General features: G+C 40.7%; 1 protein-coding gene across 1 annotated transcript in view; it reads right to left on the bottom strand.

The window, feature by feature from the left end:
- Window positions 1–20,129, bottom strand: part of zmiz1a (zinc finger, MIZ-type containing 1a) — a gene marked incomplete at its 5' end in the record, with an annotated part of 32,362 nt that extends 12,233 nt beyond the window's left edge. Inside the window, 11 exons of the mRNA XM_043678616.1 lie at window positions 1,079–1,326; window positions 2,197–2,265; window positions 3,792–3,859; window positions 4,151–4,311; window positions 6,293–6,398; window positions 10,514–10,724; window positions 13,220–13,400; window positions 15,523–15,694; window positions 16,923–16,973; window positions 19,730–19,804; window positions 19,941–20,129. Coding sequence (XP_043534551.1) covers window positions 1,079–1,326; window positions 2,197–2,265; window positions 3,792–3,859; window positions 4,151–4,311; window positions 6,293–6,398; window positions 10,514–10,724; window positions 13,220–13,400; window positions 15,523–15,694; window positions 16,923–16,973; window positions 19,730–19,804; window positions 19,941–20,129 — 1,531 coding nt within the window. The remainder of the gene's footprint in view (window positions 1–1,078; window positions 1,327–2,196; window positions 2,266–3,791; window positions 3,860–4,150; window positions 4,312–6,292; window positions 6,399–10,513; window positions 10,725–13,219; window positions 13,401–15,522; window positions 15,695–16,922; window positions 16,974–19,729; window positions 19,805–19,940) is intronic.
- Window positions 20,130–20,759: the final 630 nt, after the last annotated feature.

The following is a 20,759-nucleotide window of genomic DNA, read 5'->3' as shown; positions in this document are numbered from 1 at the left end:
AAAATGCATAAGGTGGATATGGGTGGCAAGACTCATCAAATGTCTTCCATTTATAAGTCGTATACAATGTATTCTACTGGGAATCACTCCATCCACTCAATTCATTGCCTGATGTATTGAAAGAAATATCTTTTTAAAAAATCATTGATTCCCCATTGTCACCACTCAAATCAAGCAAAGCTGCAAAATATTCAGCCACCCTCTCACTTCCACTCTTTAATTCTTGTACCTTGTTCTCCAGAGCAAAGGAATCATATTGCGACAAATACGTCTGACACTTTCAATCTACAGGGTAAACCTCCCAGTAACCAAGCCTAATTGCAACAGATACTTATCCAATTCTGTTTTAAAGGGGTCTCAGCCTCAACTACTTTTAATCTAGGCATTACATACATGTTGGTCAGCACCTACTTACAGATGTAGGACCTATAAAATTGGGTGCATTTGCTCCTCAGAATGACATTGTATTTTTATGTTACTTAGAGTCATAGAGTTTTACAGCATGGAAAGAGACCCTTTGGCCCACAGTGTTTGTGCTAGCTGTGTGTCCATGCTGGTCATCAAGCACCTATCTATTCTAGTCCCATTTTCCAGCACTTGGCCCATAGCCCTTGTATGCTATGGTGCTTCAGTGATCATCTAACTGATCATCTACTATTTGTTGTATCTTGAAATCTACCTGAAGCAAACCTCTATGTTTGGGATCCAGTCTTGAATTAAGGTTCACTATCTATTTTACTGTTTATAACATTCTAGAATCCAGCTGGAAGATGGGAAGTTGCTCTTCTTTGGGCCCGATTGCAATGTCTATCTCTGCGTCTGGTACACTGGGACTTGGAATGAAAGATTCCAACAAGCAAAATACACTCACACTAATGCTTTTGACACATACAAAAGACACATATTAACCTGCAGAATGAAAAAAATAATAATTCTGTACAGATATCACAGTTGAGAAGAACTTAAAATAAAATCTCTTGACAACAGCTTTATTTAGTACCCCAGGAAGCTGGATAAATGCAATGCCGATGATATGTATGGATGAATAATTAAATTCTAAATTCATGATGGAACCTACCCGGGTTGCCATATTCATTGCCACTGTTGCCTCCCGGTGGTGGAGGTAAAGAAGGATATGGTGAAGGTCCGGGTCCCAGAGCTGCAATCATCTCCATGACATTTGGCATAATCATCTGACTGGGACTCATCGTTTTAAACCTCTTGGACAGTGGACCATCTGGATCATCTTTGATGTGAATATCAGACTTCAGTGGAACTGGTCTCCAACTGCACGTTGGATCAATGGTGACCTCTTCAAACTCTGAGCTGGAGTGATACAGAGGAGACTTAACAAATAGCTACTACAAAATACTTAAAGTAATTGCTTATTTCCTGCAGGTACCTATCACTTAACAAATGAGAAATGTCTTATACCAACTGATCTTCAACCTTTCACCCACACGAAGAAAGCTTGCCAGATCACGCTGGCTTCTTCTGAACTTGAAGCAGAAAATTTATGCTAGTACTAGTCTCTAAATAGCTTTAGATGAGTAGAGAGTTTACAACACCTCTGCATAGGAATACTAGATAAACAAGTTTAAAAAGAGCTCAAATTTAGTGGCAACACCACAAATGGTACTCTAAATTACATGCATCCAGTGTCAGATGAGATCAGGATTTCTGGATGTTACTTCTCAATCAAACATAATTTAAACAGATGGGAATTTAGACTTTTGGAAGGGATATGGTAAATGTGATTTGTATTTGAGGGTAAGAGCATTTAAATAGCAGGTTCCATGATCGCAGGATAGCACATGATCAAGAAAGTAAATTCTGAAGGCACAGCTGCCAATTTGTGAACAGCATGATTTCACAAATAGCAATAAGCTCTGCTACCAGATAATCCTCTTTGCATGCACGTTGTTGATCTCTCAAACATTAGCCAGCACACCAAGAGAAGACCCTTTGACTTTCTGGAAGGTATTATTGAGTCATGGAGTTATACAGCACGTTTCACACGTTCTGCCATGTTAGAACAAGTTGTGGTAGTCATGGCTGCCATTGCCTCCATAGATGGAAGATAAAAGCATCCTCATTTATAATTGTGGAATTCCTAAAAAGACCAGGCAGCTGCACTCAATTTGCTTTTCACAACAACCAGACAAAAGAAGAACTACCACCTTTAGGAAAACCTACTTTTGAATGTTGGATAGGATGCTCCACATATATTGGTCAACTTCAAGTCCTTCCAGGAGAGCTGTTTTACTGTCATCGGAAGAAAAAAAGTATTGTCAGTAACTTCCTTACAAAAGTGGACACATATCATTTCAGGACGAAGTGCAACAATCACTCAATTTCTGTGAAATTAAAACTAGCAGGAGTTTTGATAGGGTGTGTGGAGAGAAGTTGACTCCATTCAGAGGAGGGTCAATGGCTAACAGAGGCAGATATGGGACAATTGGAATGTGGATTGCTTTTACGTGACCACCTGTGATCCGGAACGTACTTCCTGAAAAGGTGGTGGAAAAAGATTTGGTAATAATTTCAAAGGGAAACTGGACAAATAACTGAAAAGGAGACATTGTATGTCTGTGATGAAAGAGCAAAGAAATATGATGAATTGAATAATTTTAAAAGCTGGCATGTAATGGGCTGAATGGCCTCTTTGTTGTAGAGTTTTTGATGACAGAACAATGAAAAGCTAATTCTTTGAAGATGTTGGGAGATTTTTGATTTTCAAACTTCTGCTGAAGTGAATAAAAACCCAAGATCAACCATTGCACCACATAAGTTTTGGAGTTGAATATTGAAGACTTTTGATGGAAATGTAGTCTGGCAAACCTGCAAAACCTGCAGAATAAACATGTCCTGGCTAATGTCAACATGGAGGAACTCACTCTCGAAATCGAGAGGGGTTTAGAGCACAATTGCGGTGTCAAGGGGTTAGACCAGAAGAAAGGGACTCTAGAGAGAGCCAGTGTGGACCTGATTGGCCAAACAGACTCTTTCCATACTGTAATGACTCTGTGACAAGAAATTATTTGTGTTCAGATGTTCTATCTGTCACTGTTTACTGAATTGAGCAGGGAGGAAAAACAAACATTAGCAGAAAATGGTCTCCACTGTGTTTTATGCACATCACTCAAATTAATCTCCCGTGGGGATAAAGAAATCTCCACATTTAACTGAGAATTCCCATGGGTAATTTTTCTGTGCTATTAAAAACAGAAACTTGGATAGACCCAACAGAGAAATGGTAAGGATTCTGTGCAAACTGGTGTCCTTTTTACTTACAAGTAAAAATGATACCCTGCACTAATAAAGCATTTCATTTTATCCCTTAGCAAGTTACTGCACTGTTATATCAGCAAACAGGGCAAACCCCAGCAACATAAATGACTAGTTAACCTTTTAACAGTATTGAAGGAAGGAATAGTGGCCAGGATGTCTGGGAGAATTTCCTACTCATGTTGGAATAGCATCATGGAATCTTGGAAAGGCAGACCCATCGTGCAGCCTGTCTCACAAACCAACATGCAGCATTAAAGGAAAGTTTTTAATGTTATGTTTTATCCACTCGAGCTATGGAACTACAAATTGTTATATCTAAAAGGAAGCAATATTTTTAAAAAAGCATCCCAAAGCAGCGAACAAACATCATGGCATTTCTTGGGTGAAGATGCACATTTCTCTCACAATGGTTCAATGTCTCGCTCCACAGATACTGCCAGACATTTGCTGCTTTTATTTCAAATTTCCAGCATCTGGAGTATTGCTTTTATTTTACTTACTTGCAAACAGGGCATCTCCATGTTCCCCTCTCACAGTTCAGTTGCAAGTACGATTCCAAATCAAAACACTGTAGTAACAAGGGAATGACACAGAAAATCCTATCAATGCATACTGGCACAGAGCATCTGAAACATTAGTCAAGATTAGACTGCTCACAAATTCTCCACACCATGGGTTACTCGCACTCAGTTAGTCAACTCTCCAATTTTAGCTTTAAGCTGGTAAATCACCCTTTCAGATATAATCTAGCTCTCACCTAACAACCATGTTAGCATTAAACAAATCTGATTAAGTGACAATCCCTGATCATACAAGGTTGTCAATACACAGGGAAAGACAGGATGGCGGGAATACTAACCTGTACGTGTTTACAGTCATGGCCTCTCGCTGGTAGCTGGATCCGCCTGAACGTGATGGGACATTTCAGAGACACCTTGATTGCTGTCTGTTCCACTCCATCTTCTCCGTTTAATGTAGCACTGCCCGAGGAAGCTGCCACACTGCTGAAGTTCCTTTTTACTGGTTAACAAGATGGAATTTATTAGTGGTGTCATTGTCACAGATACAGATGCAATATACTCTCAAAACAAGTACACTTTTTATTCTTGACAACAAATGAAATGATTCCGCCAGAATTCTGTATTATTCCAGTCACCATATTATTCCAGTACCTGACATCTCACTCAATTTGACCTTTCAATCTGATTACAGTTGTTTAAAAGCAAAATGTTGGACATAAATCTGAAGGTCTCTTCCAAGCGACAAATGTGGCTGATGTTAGGATTTGTGTGACATTTCTCTGGTCTCTCACCTGGCAAGAGGCTAAGGGAATGCCCAAGGAGTCTTAAAAACTCGGTTTCTGTCCCAGCGCTACACAGGACCATATGATTCAAATTCTGATGTGGACTTTTGAGTCAAGTGTGAGAAACAACTTGGTGACAATCTTCTATCTTAACAGTAAAGCTAGTTGGTCTTGTACGCATGTGTGAAAACTGGGTAAGAGCTCAGATCTGCTAACCATGTCATCGTCAAGACCCACAAATGTATAATGGGCACATCGAATTCTTAGGGAAGGAAGACTGAAGCCATAAGACATAGACAAACTTGTCAATGATTACCTTCATGACAGAAGTGGAAATAATTTCTATCTAAAAACAATGGTTGATAGCTCACTCTGTAGCAAACATCTAATGACAGAGTGAAGTATGCCAGCGTTGGCTTTGACCTAGTCACATGGCATACATTTTCCACAACAGATCACCATTAGCCCAAAGAAAGGTCCTTTTCTGTTTCTTTTCAAATTGCTGTTCTTTCAAAGGCAGGCTCTGTAATAGTCAACTTCTCTCAAAGTCCTCAGGTTAGTCAGCTCTGATGTCGGAGACTGAGCAATAGATTGTGAACAGCAATGGGGGTCAGTCAGTCTTGGAAGAGGCCATTCAAATTACCCCCAAGAGAAATTAAACACATTGGGTCTATGGTCAACTGTGAATAACTGATCTCTCCGATTTATGGCACACAAGCTGATGAGGTTACCCAATAGCAAAATTAACACAGAGGCCTCAATTTTCCTTTCTACTTTGTGAAATAATCTGAGACGTTTACGAGGACATCATTTATCCACACCTGATAGATTATATACATCCTTTAAAAAGACTATGTCCATATGTGATTAGCATACAACTCTACCTCATCACATAAAAATACTGATAGCTTAGAACAGAATTGTTACAGCACAGAGGAGACCATTCAGCACGGTGTGCCTGACTGGCTCTCCAAAAAGCATCTTGATTTAGTGCTATTCTCCTACATTTTCCTATACTCTTGCATTTTGTTTCTATTTAAATAATCATCACTCTTGCCTCACTGAACCTGTCTTCACCACACTTCCAGACAGTGCATTCCAGACTGAACCGCTGTATGTGTGAAAAAGCCTTTTTCCCCCTCACAGTACATTTTCTTCTTTCGCAAATTGCTTTCAATCTATGCTCTCTTGTTCTTGATTCATTTCATGAGTTGGAAGGTATTTTCCCTGTGTACTCTATCTAGCCCCCTCTCACGATTTTGAAAACTTCTACCAAATCTCCTCTTAGCCACCTTCTCATGAAGGAGAACAGTCCCTACCATTCCAATCTATCCCCTTAACCAATTTTCTGATCTCCTTCCCTTCTGCCCTTGTGTCACCTAAAACATTAGATAAAGAAACTGTGCATTTGTATGTTTTCATTCTGGGCAGTAGTAAGGCTTCCACTTGGTTTCCCTCAACCAATTTTCTCTGCTGTAATTTGGAATTATCTGAAAAAACATCAAAAGAGGATACTGGAGCACAGTTATTCTGAAGACATGTCAGTGCATTGGGTAAGTCTAATAATCTTTGTTCATTCAGATGTCAATATGATGAAAAGACTCTAACCTCTTTGCAATGCATGAGGCAAGAACTCCTGAAAAAGATTTTAAAAAGTGTATACCCATTAAATGTAAAATACTATCCCTGTCCACCTACTTTTTGTGATGCAGTGTTCAGCAGGGAGAAGCCTTTTCTTCAACAAGCCTTGAAGCACGGAGCGGACTGATGGTCTGTGCACTAACTGAAGTACAAACAAGTGCGACTGCAAGGAGAGAGAGAGATAGAACAATGGGATTAATGACATTCAGGAAGCATAAGGATATTTTTTTCCAATGAGTAGTACATATCAGATTATTCCCCAGGCAACAGATAAAGCTGTACCTCAGTAGAACTCTATCAAACATGGTACTTTGAAGATGATAAATGTGTTACAGATTCATAAATCTGACAAAAAAAAGGAACTGTCCTCTCCAAATTTAAAAAAAAAAATCAATGATCTTAAATGTGTAGCCAGTATCCCTTACTTCACATGCTGTGTGCATGCTATTTACTGATACAAATGAATCCATCATTTGCTCCCCAAAAAGCTTTTCTTTTGGCAGGAAGTTTTGTTAGTCATCACTCTCTCCCATGCCAGCACACTTCTGCCTCACTGGGCAAGATTAGGATTTTTCACTATTACCAACCAGCAGCAGGAACTGAACCAAACCAGTTTTGAAATTACTCTTCACAGGCAGGACTCAACGTTATTTCTTCATTTAAAGGTTTTAGGAGCATAGACCACACTTTCAAGTTCCATGTACTGGAAAGTTTTGAATATGAGTAGACAGTCATTTCATGGTGTTTTCCTCTGACACACACAGCTGTGTCCGAATGTAAAACGTATATGAGACAAAAATAGAAACTGCTGGTTTTACAGGAGGAATCCAGTTCTGAGGAAGAGTCACTTGACCTGAAATGTTATCTCTGATTTCTCTCCACAGATGCTGGCCTGCTGAGCTTTTCCAGCAATTTCTACTTTTATTTTTGATTTACAGCATCTGCAGTTCTTTTGTTTTTTAACACAAGAGCTATACAGTTGTTGCTGTAAAGCTCACACATCACCAGTAACCAACTTCAGGCTGTATCAACTTAAGTGGACTATAGAGATCAATGACTAACAGCTCAAGTTAGATTACACAAAGCTTAGCAACAAAGTAATATGTTGTGCATAATACATTGTAATGCTCTTTCCATTTGAAGACATCATATGATCTAATGAGCAACAAGAAACATCTTTGGAAATCTATGAGTAACTAATAATAAAACTTGAACACAGTGGATGGCACAACTGAAATGTGTATGCAGGATAAAATTCATAAGAAATAAAACACACACAGCATTTATTGTCTCTATGCAGATCCCTCAAAGCTATTTCCCAATTTCTCTTACTACGTCTGATTTCTCAACATATTCTACATCAGATAACGAACTGGGATTTTCCTTTAACTCTCTGTTACCTACACTTAGATACCTACTTTTACCAATTGTATTTTAAATGAGGAATTATAATTTTCCACAAAAATACAGCCAAAGGTATGTGAGGGTTGGATAACTAACAGGAAACAGGCAGTCAGCGTGAATGTGTATTTTTTTTTAGAACGACAGGATGTGAAGAGTGATGTGCCACAGGGACTTCAACAGTTTACAATTTAGATAAATTACTTGCATGAAGGGACTGAAGTTTTGTTGCAAATATGCTGAGGTGTTAAAAATAGATAAGAAAGTAAATTGTGAAAAAGACAAGCTATAAAAAGATATATGTAGGGTGATATGCCAAATGGAGTATAATGTGGAAAAAAATGAATTGTTCATTCTGGCAGGAACAATAAAAAAGCATTTTTCTAAATGGTGAGACATTGCAGAGCTCCTAGATGCAAAGGGATCCAGGTGTCCTTGTGTATCTACTACAAAAAGTTGGTAAGCAGGTACTCGTATGTTAACATTTGTATTCAGTTCATTCACGATAAAAGTAATGAGGTTGCACTTCAATTAAACAGGGCTCTGGCTCTGACTCTGACCAATACTAGTACAGTTTTGGTCTCCGTAATTAACAAAGGATGAAAATGAGTTGAAAGCAGTTTAGAGAAGGATTATTAGGTGCATATCTGGCATGGGATTTTTAAAAAAATACTTTTTCTTGAGATGTGGGTTTGTTTGCTGGGGCAGCATTTATTGCCCATCTCTTGTTGGCCTTGAGGTGGTTGTGGTGTCTTGCTGCAGTCCATCTGGTGAAAATGGATCCACAATGCCACTGGGGAGGGAGTTCCAGGATTTTGACCTTGCAACACTAAATGAATAGTGATTTATTTAAAAGTCAGGATAGTATATGGTTCAGAGGGGAACTTGCAGACAGTGGTGTCTCACTTATCTGCAATATTTTGTCCTTCTAGATTGAAGTGATTGTAGGTTTGGAAGGTGCTAAGGAGCCTTTGGTGAATTTCTGCAGTGCATCTTATACATGGCACACACTGCTACTACTGAAATTCCATGGTGGAGGGAGGGAAAGTTTGTGGATACAGTGCTATCAAATGGACTTCTTTGTCCTAGTTAGTGTCAAGCTTCTTGAGTGTTTTTGGAGTTATACTGGTCCAAGCAGTGAGAATTCTATCAGACTCCTGACTTGTGCCTTGCAGGTAATAGACAGATCTGGGGATTCAGGTGGTAAGTTATTTGTTGCAGGACTCCTAGCCTCTGACACTGTAGCCTTCCAAAGAAAGGTTGGACAGGCCAGGCTTGTTTCTACTGGTGTTTCGAAGAGCAGGATGTGACGTGATTGAAAAGATCATGAGGGATCTTATGGGAGAATATTGAACTCGGAATCCCTGTTCAAAACCGAGGGTTACCCATTTAAAACTGATGAGGTGAATCTTTGGAACTCTTTCCCTGAACAATGCTGTGGAAGCAAAGACCCTAACATTTCGAAAGCAGAGCTAGATAGATTTTTGTTCAGCAAGAGGGTGAAAAATTACCAGGGGTAGGTGGGACCATGGAGTTAAGGTTGCAATCAGATCAGCTATGCTCTTATTGAATAGTGGAGCAGACTTGATGGGTTGGCTACGGCTCCTAATTTGTATGTTTGTATTTTGGAGCACAGAGCCGATTGCTAACATAAAAAGATGGAGAAAATTCAGCACCTGTTTAGTTCCACACTTACTTAGGTTACACCCAAATTTCTTTGTCCTTTCTACTCATTTATCAAGCAATGTGAGTAGGGCATGTCTGGAGCCATTTTAGTGATTGCAAAAATAATTTTTTTCTGCTGGCTTAAACTGGGTATAAAATAACACATCAACTTTTCTGGGCTGAAGAGAAAAGACTTTTGTGAAAGCAATTTTCCTTATTTATCCTTGGTGAGATCTGGGTTGAGTTCTCTGCTTCTTTGAGTGCAAACTTTAAGGAACGAGTATGAGTTACATTACATTAACAGTCGGAAAGCTTCTGTGATTGCAGTATCTTAAATATCTGCTTTGCACAAGGTGCATGAATGATAGTTACACAGCTTCAAACTTTGATTTCCATCCTTAAAGGAGAGATGCACAATCTTATTTCTCTGTATTTTCCCAGGAATCGTTTAAGCTGATTTTTACCTGTCCTCAGTTTCTTAAGAGTGGCAGAAAGTTTGGGAGTAAACTGCTGGCTGCATAATAAAAATCATACATTTCAAATCAGCTTGCTTTGTACATCTCTCTGACCGGAAATTACAGGCTGCTGTGACTACGTAGGGAGCATTATATCACACACCAATGCAGGGAAAGAATAACATAGCAAATGGAGAACTGACATTAGTTCTGTTAAAAACATTGGCAAATGGTGGAGACCGGTAGCCAGTGTAGCATTAAGCAGCTGAGCAAGTAAGACAGCAGGAAATTCTCCATGAGCACTATGATAAGTAGTAGATTGAGAACTAAGGTAATCATTCAAGAGTGTGGGACTAGTATAACAAAAACATGCTTCACTCTGACATATGCAGTTATTTTTAAAGCAACATCATTTTAAAATGGTTGCTGTAATTCTCAAATCATCCAACTGTACTTATTTTTTTCTTTCCAAGGAAGAATGCCAGTTGGTGGCACAGTCCAAGTGGATGCTGCACAGCACAAAGCAAACTCAGTAAGAATGTTTCTTACTGCTGTTCCCCAAGCCCACAAGAATGGGCTTGAAATGAAGAAAGGAGATTGGAGGCCAACTGCTCCTGAGAACAACTCACGTCCATCTTAGAAGTATATGAAAAGACCTTGGAGCAGATAATCAGGAGACCTACAGACACACCAGAAAAGGAGATATTTTATACAAAGACACAAACTAGGACAAAGTAAAAGATTTGATCATACTTACACAGCAACAAGCAGTGACTGTGATCTGGATGGTGTTCCTTCCTGGCTGACAGACATGCTTCAGATGCAAAGGCTTGTGAGAGGTCTTGTTGTCACCTCTCTCGATGGTGAGGGGAGTGGCGTTCACACTGACCTGGACCGATGCTGGCCAGTTTGTGTTCATCTGTCGGTCTTCATGGTGGTAACATTTAAACTGAAGCTCCAAGTCAGATCTGCATATAAATTGCAGAGGTCATACACAAAATTGGCACAACACAGCAAAACTTCTTCAGTCCAAAAAAACCGCTTGCAAACCAGTGTGGCTGCTATTTCTCCATGTAGACTCAACCTCAATGGTTCCATTAGTGCCATCTCCCATGAAGCTGGAGGTTTTGAAATGATCCAATATCTTTCTATCCTAATAGCTGAGAATATCTATACAAACTCCTACAGTTTTCTTCAAAACCTTCAGCAATCTTATAGCACGCCCCTTCCATGCTGAAGGAAACAGGAACTACCTGTAGCTAGTTAAAGCTGACCAGGATTCGATTTTCACTATTTCTATCTTTCCTGCTATTATTAGCTCCATGCAAATATCACAAATGACTGGGATCTCTCCAGTATGTACCACTATTCATGTGAAAGCTTTACTACTGATGGTTAGCAGACTAGACAACCTTTGAGCATTACAAATCTGTCAAAATCCAGCAGACTGAATCTGACAGATTCAAGGTCTCTGTCTCTCAGCTATTCATCAGATCAGCTTGCTGAGTCGTTGTTCTAACCTGTGCTACTACTGATAAATATGTCTCATTCACATCAGCAAAACACCACATTCACATCCCAAATTAGAAACAGGTAGCAGAGAATGGGAGAAATTCCTTCCTCTTTTCTCGACATCCACAGTCAAACAGAGATTTATTTTTTTACTCAGGGGTGGGGGAAGAGAGGTGGGATGGATTTCGGGCAAATCATTGACTGCCAGTTCCCAAGCCCTATTTTCTTGAACTGCCTGCAGTTGTGTGATGGAGCCACCATTAGGCAGGAACTTATTATAGCTTTTCATAATTTCCTGAGGGCAGTTAAGGATCAGCGGTGGTTCTGGGCTCACATGCAGAACAGACCAGGAACAATCATCAGGTTTCCCTCCTTAAAGGATACAAGTTAACTTGAAGGGGCTCTCCAACAATCTAAAGGCTCATGGTCATTATTAATGATTCTAACTTTTTCATTCCAGATTTATTTAACTTAGTAATGGGGAGCCAATGGTAAGTGGTGGAATTTGAACTCAATTAAAAAAACAGGAATTAAAAGTCTTCTGATGACCATGAAACCATTATTTAATTTTTAAAAAACCCATCTGGCTTATACTTGTCCTTTAGGAAGGAAGCATGTATTCCTCACCTGGCCTGGCCTACATGCGACTCCAACTGCCTTCTGAAATGGCCAAGCAAGCCACTCCTTTCAAGGGACCATAGGGGTTGGTAATACAAGATTCGAAAAGTAGAGTGTTCCCATGAAACCTTTCATAAGCCAATATGGCATAAATCGAAGTAGTATTCATCTATATGGGAAAAATTTTGCCTTTTACCATAAGAGCGAAAATCCTCTTCTGTTTCTTTTGGTTAGTGAAAAGAAGTACTAATGTAGGTCTTTCATAGAAGCGAAGTGGCATAAAGCGAACTTTCAAAAAGCGGGGGTTACCTGTAAATCCTCACCTTCCTGGGATTAGTCCAGGTCTCTGGATTACCAGACCAATAATAATCAGCATTATCCCATGCCTCATTATTTCCACTTAATGGGCAAAATGTCTCTGAGACACAACCCAATTTATTATGTTGACAAGATGAGATATTAGACAGAAAGCAACATTGACATTTGCACCATTTAAACTATTTAGATCAATGCTGTCACAAAATTTCAGAAAAAACACCTATAAGCTAGGATCTCACGGTATGATTTCAGCAGCTTATGCCCTACAGTAATAAAATATCTCAATGTTTTTTCCAGGGCTCAAACACAGCAGTTAAACTCTCCCTTCACAGCAGTCCTGATGGAGTAGCTTTCTTCTAAGTGAGACATGAATGAAGTCAAGCCCCTTCTTCCTATTCAGGTGGATATAAAAGAATCCGTGACACCTACTGGAAGAGGAGCAGAATTTTCCCTGCTGTCTTGACAAACCTCCATCCCTAGAAAACACCCACTGATCATTTACCTCAGTGCTCATTAGTGAATCTTAGAAACACAGAAAATAGGAGTAGGTCATTCATCCCATTGAACCTGCTCCTCCGTTCAACACAATCTTAGCTGATCTTCTTTCTCAATGCCTTACTCCTATTCTCTCTCCATAACCCTTGACACCCGCAGTCTCAAGAAATTAGTTCTTTCTTAAAACTTATACAATGACTTGGCCTTACGGAGTACAGCATTTCACAGAGTGAATAAATTTCTCCTTATTTCAGTTTGAAATGGTCTACCACGTAATCTTGAAACCCTGGAGTGTTGTTTTACACAGGCCATCTTGCCTCTACAATTCCCAGTTGGCGGGAAACATCATCCCTGCAATCAATCCCATCAGAATTTTATAAACATCAATAACATCTTGCAGTGCTGAAGCTGATAGCTGTAGCTGCTTATAAAACAACAATGACTGTCCTCCAAACCTAGATAACCCCAAGGATGTGAAAGGCACCATCCAATTATCAGTGATTTCTGCCTGTGCTCTTACCTCCACATTAATGTCTGGTGCACTGACTGCCGCAGGTGGAAGACATGGTTGCTGACTGCCAGGTTATGCTCCAATCGGAAGGGCTCCAAAACCACACCATCGCGGACTGGGAATGTCAGTCGCAGCTCATCGTTGGCTGAGACCAAAGAGGGAGAGAAAGTGTCAACTTTCCCTTTAGTATCTGTGACACAGTAAAAACGTGGTTTTCATATCATCACCAGATTTCACTTCATCGGAACAATTCCCTCTTCCCCACCCCCGGACTCTGCAGGTGTGCATCTTGCCCTGGGTGGCAGGGTGGACTGGAGATCCTCTGAGCCAGAGGATTGTCATAAATTTTACCCCAGGTGGGGAAGGAGGCAAACAATGCTGTTTTTAACCCTCTGCTAACACCATCCATCCAGTGTTCACTAGTGTCACCCCAAGGATAGATATTTCCTAATCAACCGGTTTGGAGATGTTAATACACACCTCTGGCGCAGCTAGGCCTTGAACCCAGGCCTGGTGGCTTAGAGGTAGGGACACTACAACTGTACCACAAGGAGCTCTAAATCCTACGTGAAACATTGTTAACACGTGGTACTTAACTGATAAATTTCACCCAATGAAAGCAGGCTAGTTTGATTTGCATTTGACTTAGTACATGCAAATAGGTTTTTTTGCATGCAAATCATACACCTGTTTGTACGTCCAATGCAGGGAATCAGAGTGATGTTTAAGCATTCAAGATCCTCAGTGGAAAAATACACTATGGGTAACAATTTAATTCTTTGGGTGGGTGGGTGGGTGGGGGGGGAGGAGGAGGAGGGAGGGGGGGGCGGGTGTAAATGCAAAGCCTTCGCTGTTGTATATTGAAATGTAGTTATCAAAATCTTGAACACAAGTCTACAGTATGAAGTCAGCATTTCTGACTGCTAAATTGTCCCTGAAATTCACCACCCCACCCCCAACTTAAAGTATAATGGAAATGGTCCAAAATTAGTTGCGACTAGTCCAGATGCTCATCACTCTTCACATGAAGAAAATTGTTCAGCTCTCTACTCTAAAATTAAGATGCATGACACCCAATCCCATTTTGAAAATAAAATTCAGGATTCATCTCCGCAAAATTACAGGAGAGAAAGTTGACCGATGCAAAAGAAAGTCAATTAATAAATATATTGGGATCAGATGTTAGACATTGCAAATGTGCTTTTTGTATAATTTAAAAGCTCAACAAGACAGAAGGTGAAGGGACATGATGCAAAGAGTTTAACCGCTTAGGTGGTGACATTGCGAAGTCAAATTTACAGTCAGGAGTTTTAAAGGGAACCACACCTTATAAACCCTGGCTTCAGCAGAACTGACTGACAGCTGTCTGCACAGCTGGAATTTTGCTCTCCTGATAATATCACAAAGGTCCGGCACAGCTAACTGTCCAGGGCATTCAGCAAATATGAAATAAATAAATCTTTGTTAGGTCACGAGGTGGTCAAAATTGTGTGACCACCACAGTACTGAAACCCAGCTGAAAATGCATTTGTTATATTTCCCATTAAATACTTTTCTATTATAATTCTAAGTCTTGCGGACACACTCTTTGATGCTCCTCAGCTCACAGATTGACACAGTGCACGGGGCACATCTTTAAACCGGAGCTACACTAACAAAAATATTCACTGAGAATGGATACAGATCCCAAGTAGACCATGGGGCCACACTCCCTCTGGCTTCTGCACCCATTCATCCCTCACCATTGCCTCAATGGAAACCACACTTTCAATGAGAGACATCTGAAGAAAATTATTTTCCATTCTTCTGCTCCCTTGTATGTGCAAATGTAGTGAGGGGTTCAAAAGGGGGATTGACATTTCGGGATTTAAATTAACAAGCTAGAGACCATGTTTGGAATTGACAACTGATGTATACAGGCAACGTGGCTTTCAAATACACATTCCAAGAAGGAAACTTGAGATTGACACCAATAACCTCAAGGAGCATTCTCAGGGGAACTTCCGAGAGCAAACTAGTGGAAACAGCCAATGCTGTTATTCCTTTTGTCAAAGTGACAGTGGGAGATCAAGTGCTCCTTGTCAAAATTACTGTCAATTGTCTGTTAATGGGTTCTGCAATGGTTCTGGCCCACTCTGAGGGGTAAGAACAAACAAATTACATTTACAATCATTTTATGGTGGACCATCAGAACACCCTGCTGTAGTTGTGTTATACCGGGCTACAAAGTAAGGGGCGGAGATTTGAAGAGCTGCATCCTCCGCTGCACCACATCGCAATCCCAGTTTTAAAAACATTCACATCCGACTCACTTGGAGGTGGTGGCGGCAAGGAGCTGAGGTTGGGTTTGATATCAGGTGGGAATGGTGGCTTTACATCCTGGTTAGGAGACAAGTATGGTGGAATACTGCTTCCTGGAGTCATGGGCGGAGTGGGATTCCCCGGCACAGGAGAATGAGGATAGCTTGCCACAGACCTCGGAGGCTAAAAAGAAAGAAGAAGTGATGATTGTATGGAGTACTTCACGTATATCATATGCACAGTCAAATATCAGATCCATGGCGATTCTAATTCAATAACAGTATCATGCAACAGGCAGTAATAACATTTTAATCCACAGAAACTAGGGTAGAAATTTTGCACCATTTCCAAAATCTTATCAGTAATGGATTTATTTGGTGCTCAGAGAAAAGCTCGGACAGTTGGGGAAATATGGAAGAGAAAAAGCCACCCCTTTATCAAAGAGAACCCTCTCCCTTTGAATAAAACCAAGCAGGACTGACCTACATCCACTCAGAACCAACTGGTATCTAATAACACAACCTGTTACATACAGGGCCCCATCCCCATTCATCACATTCCTCATATATCATGTCAGTTGTAGGGAAGAAACATTTCAGACTGAAAAAACTCCCACTGCCCGGGAACAAGACAGTACCACGACCCAATGCAAAACACAGCTGACAGATCTCAAAAGCTGGGTTTGAGCTATTTCTGTCTGGAATGTGCAATGTACTGGCTTTTTCTCAGCTGAATGATTTCATTTTTAAGACATGTGGAGGGGCAAGGAGATTAAACACTTAAAAAACTGCAAAATGCAATCATATTTTATCTGACTGAATGCCTCACATTGCTCGACTATCCTTTGTGCAGCAAGTTCTCGTCTTTACATTTCTCTGTCTTGCTATGAGCCTGAATTTTTATTTGTATGCTCCAAGCATGCTTTTCAAGTACAGTCTCCTACATGCTGTTCCTTCCTGAAAAGTCCTCAAGATTTGTCACAGCATCTCTCTGACTCCAACTTCTTTGCCCCATGATCTCAGAAGCCTAGGAACAGTTGCTCCCCTCAATCTTGTCTGCGCACAAGTTTCAAACTTTGTGCATCTGTTGGCTTCTTCCCTTCCTCCACCTAAACCTCTGATTGTGACCTATTTCCCTGCATGGTCATTCCTGCTGTCTTTGACCCAGTGTCCTCCTCTAAGAACTTGAGCCCTTCACGTGCACTTCCAAATCTTGTCACACATCTGAGAAGACAACTCCCATTACATTTGTATTCAGACACTATGTGATCTTGCAAAATGTCAGCTATGTAAGTGAACAGATATCAGCCGTCAATTTGCTCAATTAATTAACTAACAAAAAAAAATTGTTTTTTTTTAAGCATTTGTTTTTAATGTGTGGAGTAGAATCAGTAAGAATAATGTAATCTTACTTTGGTTTCTTTTCCACTCCCAGCATTTGTGATGGAGAGACAGAGAGGACACTAGTCAGGCAGTCAGCGATGAGAAGAGGATGGGACGTTTCCAATTATTGTGTTCATTAGTAATAAAAAACAGAATTGGCAGGTTTACTGTACTGTAAAAATTGGCTAGCTCAACATTGTTATTCCATAGTTAAAGCAAAAGCATTGCTTTCCTCATGTGACATAACCTATCGAAATCTATGTTGTAACACTGAGAAAGCACCGATAAACAATGCAGCATCAAAAGACCTAAGGTGTGGTACTCTAAAGGCTCACATAGTCAATGGTGCATTCCCATATATTAAGTTGGAGGGTTGGTTTGGAATTGTGCTACTGGAACGGCAGTTTACCTCCCAAGGATTTGGCACTAATGATGTGGGAGCTTGGAGACTAGAAATGCTGGAATTGGGTGCAAAGAGAAAACTGTGCCTCAATTGAAAAAGGGATGACTATGAATCTGGCATCTATACTATGGGGCCCACCAAGATAGAAGGCAAGGATTAAATTCAGAGAATTTTAACTGTGGTGCAAAAAGTACCAGAAATACAACTAGACCCAAATGAATATCAGTAATACTGTGAACTAAGCACAAACTAAAACAATTTTAGTAACATTGACACATATCTGGGAGTAAGTCCAACCGCATACAAAGCAATTGAGTATGAAAGACCAACAATTATGGAACAGACACAGTGTTATCTGTCCCCTCTTTCAATTCTATCCTTCCCCTCTCCATTGGTTTATAGTTCATTTCTGATTCACAATTGCTCAAACCACCATCTAAGTCACCAGAGAACAGTGACACCCAGTTAAGTGATGGATTCATTTACAAGGCTGGTCCCCACAGTGGAACTCCAGTTAATGAATGAAACGTGCCAGAGGACAGATGTAACAACAGCATGCAAAATGTTAAATCAAAACACTACCAATGGTGATCAGTAGGCAATACCACAAAAAATATAACCAGGACAGAGACACTTTGTACCTACCTGCAGGTTTTAACAAACCATGGAGCAAACAAGCTCCCAGGTGTTGCAGTGGGATGCTTACATAAACATGCAGAGGCTCAAAATATTGTCAGTAGCATCCACAGAAAACTGTTAGTTCACTCTCATATAAACATGCAACCTACCAGATGAAAGTAAAATTGTAATGAGAAATGAAATAGTGAGTTTGACCCATCACGACTGATTTTCATTTATATGCATGTAACATGCTTTTAAATGGGAGTCGTGGTGATATGTGATGGGATCTACAAAGGATGGGGGAGAGGCTGGACTGACACAGCTTGCTGTTTACTGCAATTCTCAGTGGCCAGCATTTCGCAGCTCTTCATCAAACTTCCAATTGGGAATATCCCAAGTCAACCTGGCCGAATTCAGGACCAAAGTCAGAAAAGGTATGGGTAATTGGTTTGTAAAATGTTTGACTTAGGCTCTTGAGAAACAGCAAGTACCCAGAAGTTCAAAAGCAAAATGTGATTTAGCATTTTCATCTGACTTTGAGCTTTAGATGGTCTTCCAAAACTACTGCTGTAATAAATGTTTCTGAGGTAAGTAGTGTTACATTGAAAGGAAAATAATCTCCCCAGCTTCTACCGAAAGGATGATGGGGGTGGAGGGGTTAGAGAAAGGAGCCTTTAAAGTAAATTACATAACTCTCCAGCAATTCCACCACCCCTCACTGCCAATCCACTCCCTGCTACAATTGTCCGTCTTTTTTTCCTTTGATAGGATTTTTTTTCCTGGAATGCTCCCCCAGCTTCTAGCAGCCATTGTCTCTTAGCCCACAGATCTTTCTTCACATGCCTGATAAAAATCGGAGGCTTACAGTCTCTCATGTGATGGGGTGAAGAGAAACATGGTGCACACAAGTTCAAAATGGACTGTGCAGTCAGGACACGGAAGTCTGGTTAGACCCACAGTCTTCATAGAATCCCAGCCCCAACTGAAAGGGAAAGATCATAGTCAGCCTAAAACCTGAGGGATCACTCCCTGACAAGCAAGGCAAGCAGAGGTCAAGGGTTAAACAAGAGCAAATGGCTCATGGGCTTCCTCATGAGGAACAGAGGAGCACTCCTGCCCAAAACGTAAACAAATCAAAAACTGGCCCAGCCATCTTCTGGCTGACAAGCCCCCTCTCCAACTGCTCTGGCCTCTTGGGCAAACCTATTCCGTTCCTCTGTTCAGTCATTTGACTGGGCAGATTTTGACTGTCATGGAATATACACTCTTCAAGGACCCTGCCACTCCGTTCCCAAGGTAATCCTGCTTATTTCCTTAATATAGGGGAGTCTCTAATGGTTTTAAGTTTAAGTTGTTTCGTGTACTGAGAAGGGGACATTCCAATCCTACTTTCACCTGCAGCCCACACCAGTGGCACTTGCAGCAGGAATCATTTTGGTTAGGGATTTCTGCCTGATTTTGCCCCTTTCGTAGTGCAGTGACTGAAGTCCAATAACAACAGAAGTAAAGGGTGGGGAATTTGCCTCATCAACTGTTGCCAAAATATAGACAGGCACGCTAACCTTCAACCACAAGATACTAGTAAAGATCTGAAATATCATGTTCCCCTTGAAGTTGCTCCTTTTACTGTGGCATCCTTACTCCCCAGCCACTACTTTTTACCAAAGCTCTACAGGAAAGAAGCAGTGAGAACATTGTCCTGTTGTGAAAGGGGAGACAGCGAATACAAATACTAGAGTGTTAGGCAGGTCGCTGAATTTCAGAAGTCACGCAAAAAGCAACAGAGAACCTTTCTCCCCCTCAAGGACTTACCCCATTCAGACTACTTTGACTGTAGGTATAGCCACTTCCAGCAAAACTGTTGTTTTGTCCATTAAACTGCTCTGCCTGTTGTAGTAAAGGGAGGGGGAGGGGATGTGGAGAAACAAAGGAATTGTGGTCAACAGTCAATTTAACTCATCCAAGGACAGGCAATTCAGATCAAGATACACCCGATAGAAAATCAGTTAAGAAGTGCACTTGCCTTGTAGTACTGAGCCATGTTTACTGGAGGTGGAGGATACTGGCCTGTGCTCTGTTGGCCAGGGAGCCTTTGGCCCGGGTAACTGGGTGATGTGATGGGCCTTTGAGGATTGCCTGTTGGGTACTGGCCAGGCTGACTGGCAAACTGGCTGCTTGGTCCGTACTGCTGTGCTCCATAACTCGGCTGCAAAACACAAATTTACTTGTACTGCTTTCACAAGAGGCCCTAAACACAAAGTCATGGAGAGCTGGCTACTTTAGATCAAACTGAAGGAAGTTGAAGCTGAAAGCTGCGCCCTGAGGCAACACAATGATGTCAAGATGCTGGTTGCCCCCTACACAACGTCAGAATGGCTTGTAGAAAGACAGTAAACAGGAGAAGAAATGGGCCATTCAGCCCTATAAGCCTGCTCCACCATTCAATATGGTAATGGCTGATCATCCAACATTGTTCCTGCTTTCTTCCCATATACTTTGATCCTTTTAGTCCTGAGTATTATCTCTACCTCTTTCTTAAAAGTATGTGAATTGTTGGCCCCTGAACATGGTGGTGTAGGCAGTCTGAAATTGGGCAAACATTTCGATTACAAGACACAGCAGATGGATGACATACCTCAGAGCAGGGTAAGGGTGGGCAAGAAATTAACAAATTCAAATAGAAGGTCAAAGTGAATAAACAGGATTACTCATAAGATGAGTCATAAACAAATTCGTGGAACATTTTAACTCTAGTAAATTATACATGTTAAGCTTTAATGAATACAAACACATCCACTTTGAATTCATATGTTAATAATGCTTCTGAAATTCTGTATCACTG

The sequence above is a fragment of the Chiloscyllium plagiosum genome, chromosome 38 (genome assembly GCF_004010195.1).
Source record: "Chiloscyllium plagiosum isolate BGI_BamShark_2017 chromosome 38, ASM401019v2, whole genome shotgun sequence".
NCBI lineage: Eukaryota > Metazoa > Chordata > Chondrichthyes > Orectolobiformes > Hemiscylliidae > Chiloscyllium > Chiloscyllium plagiosum.
The sequence above is the reverse complement of the archived record's forward strand: the minus strand, read 5'-3'. Positions and strand labels throughout refer to the sequence as shown.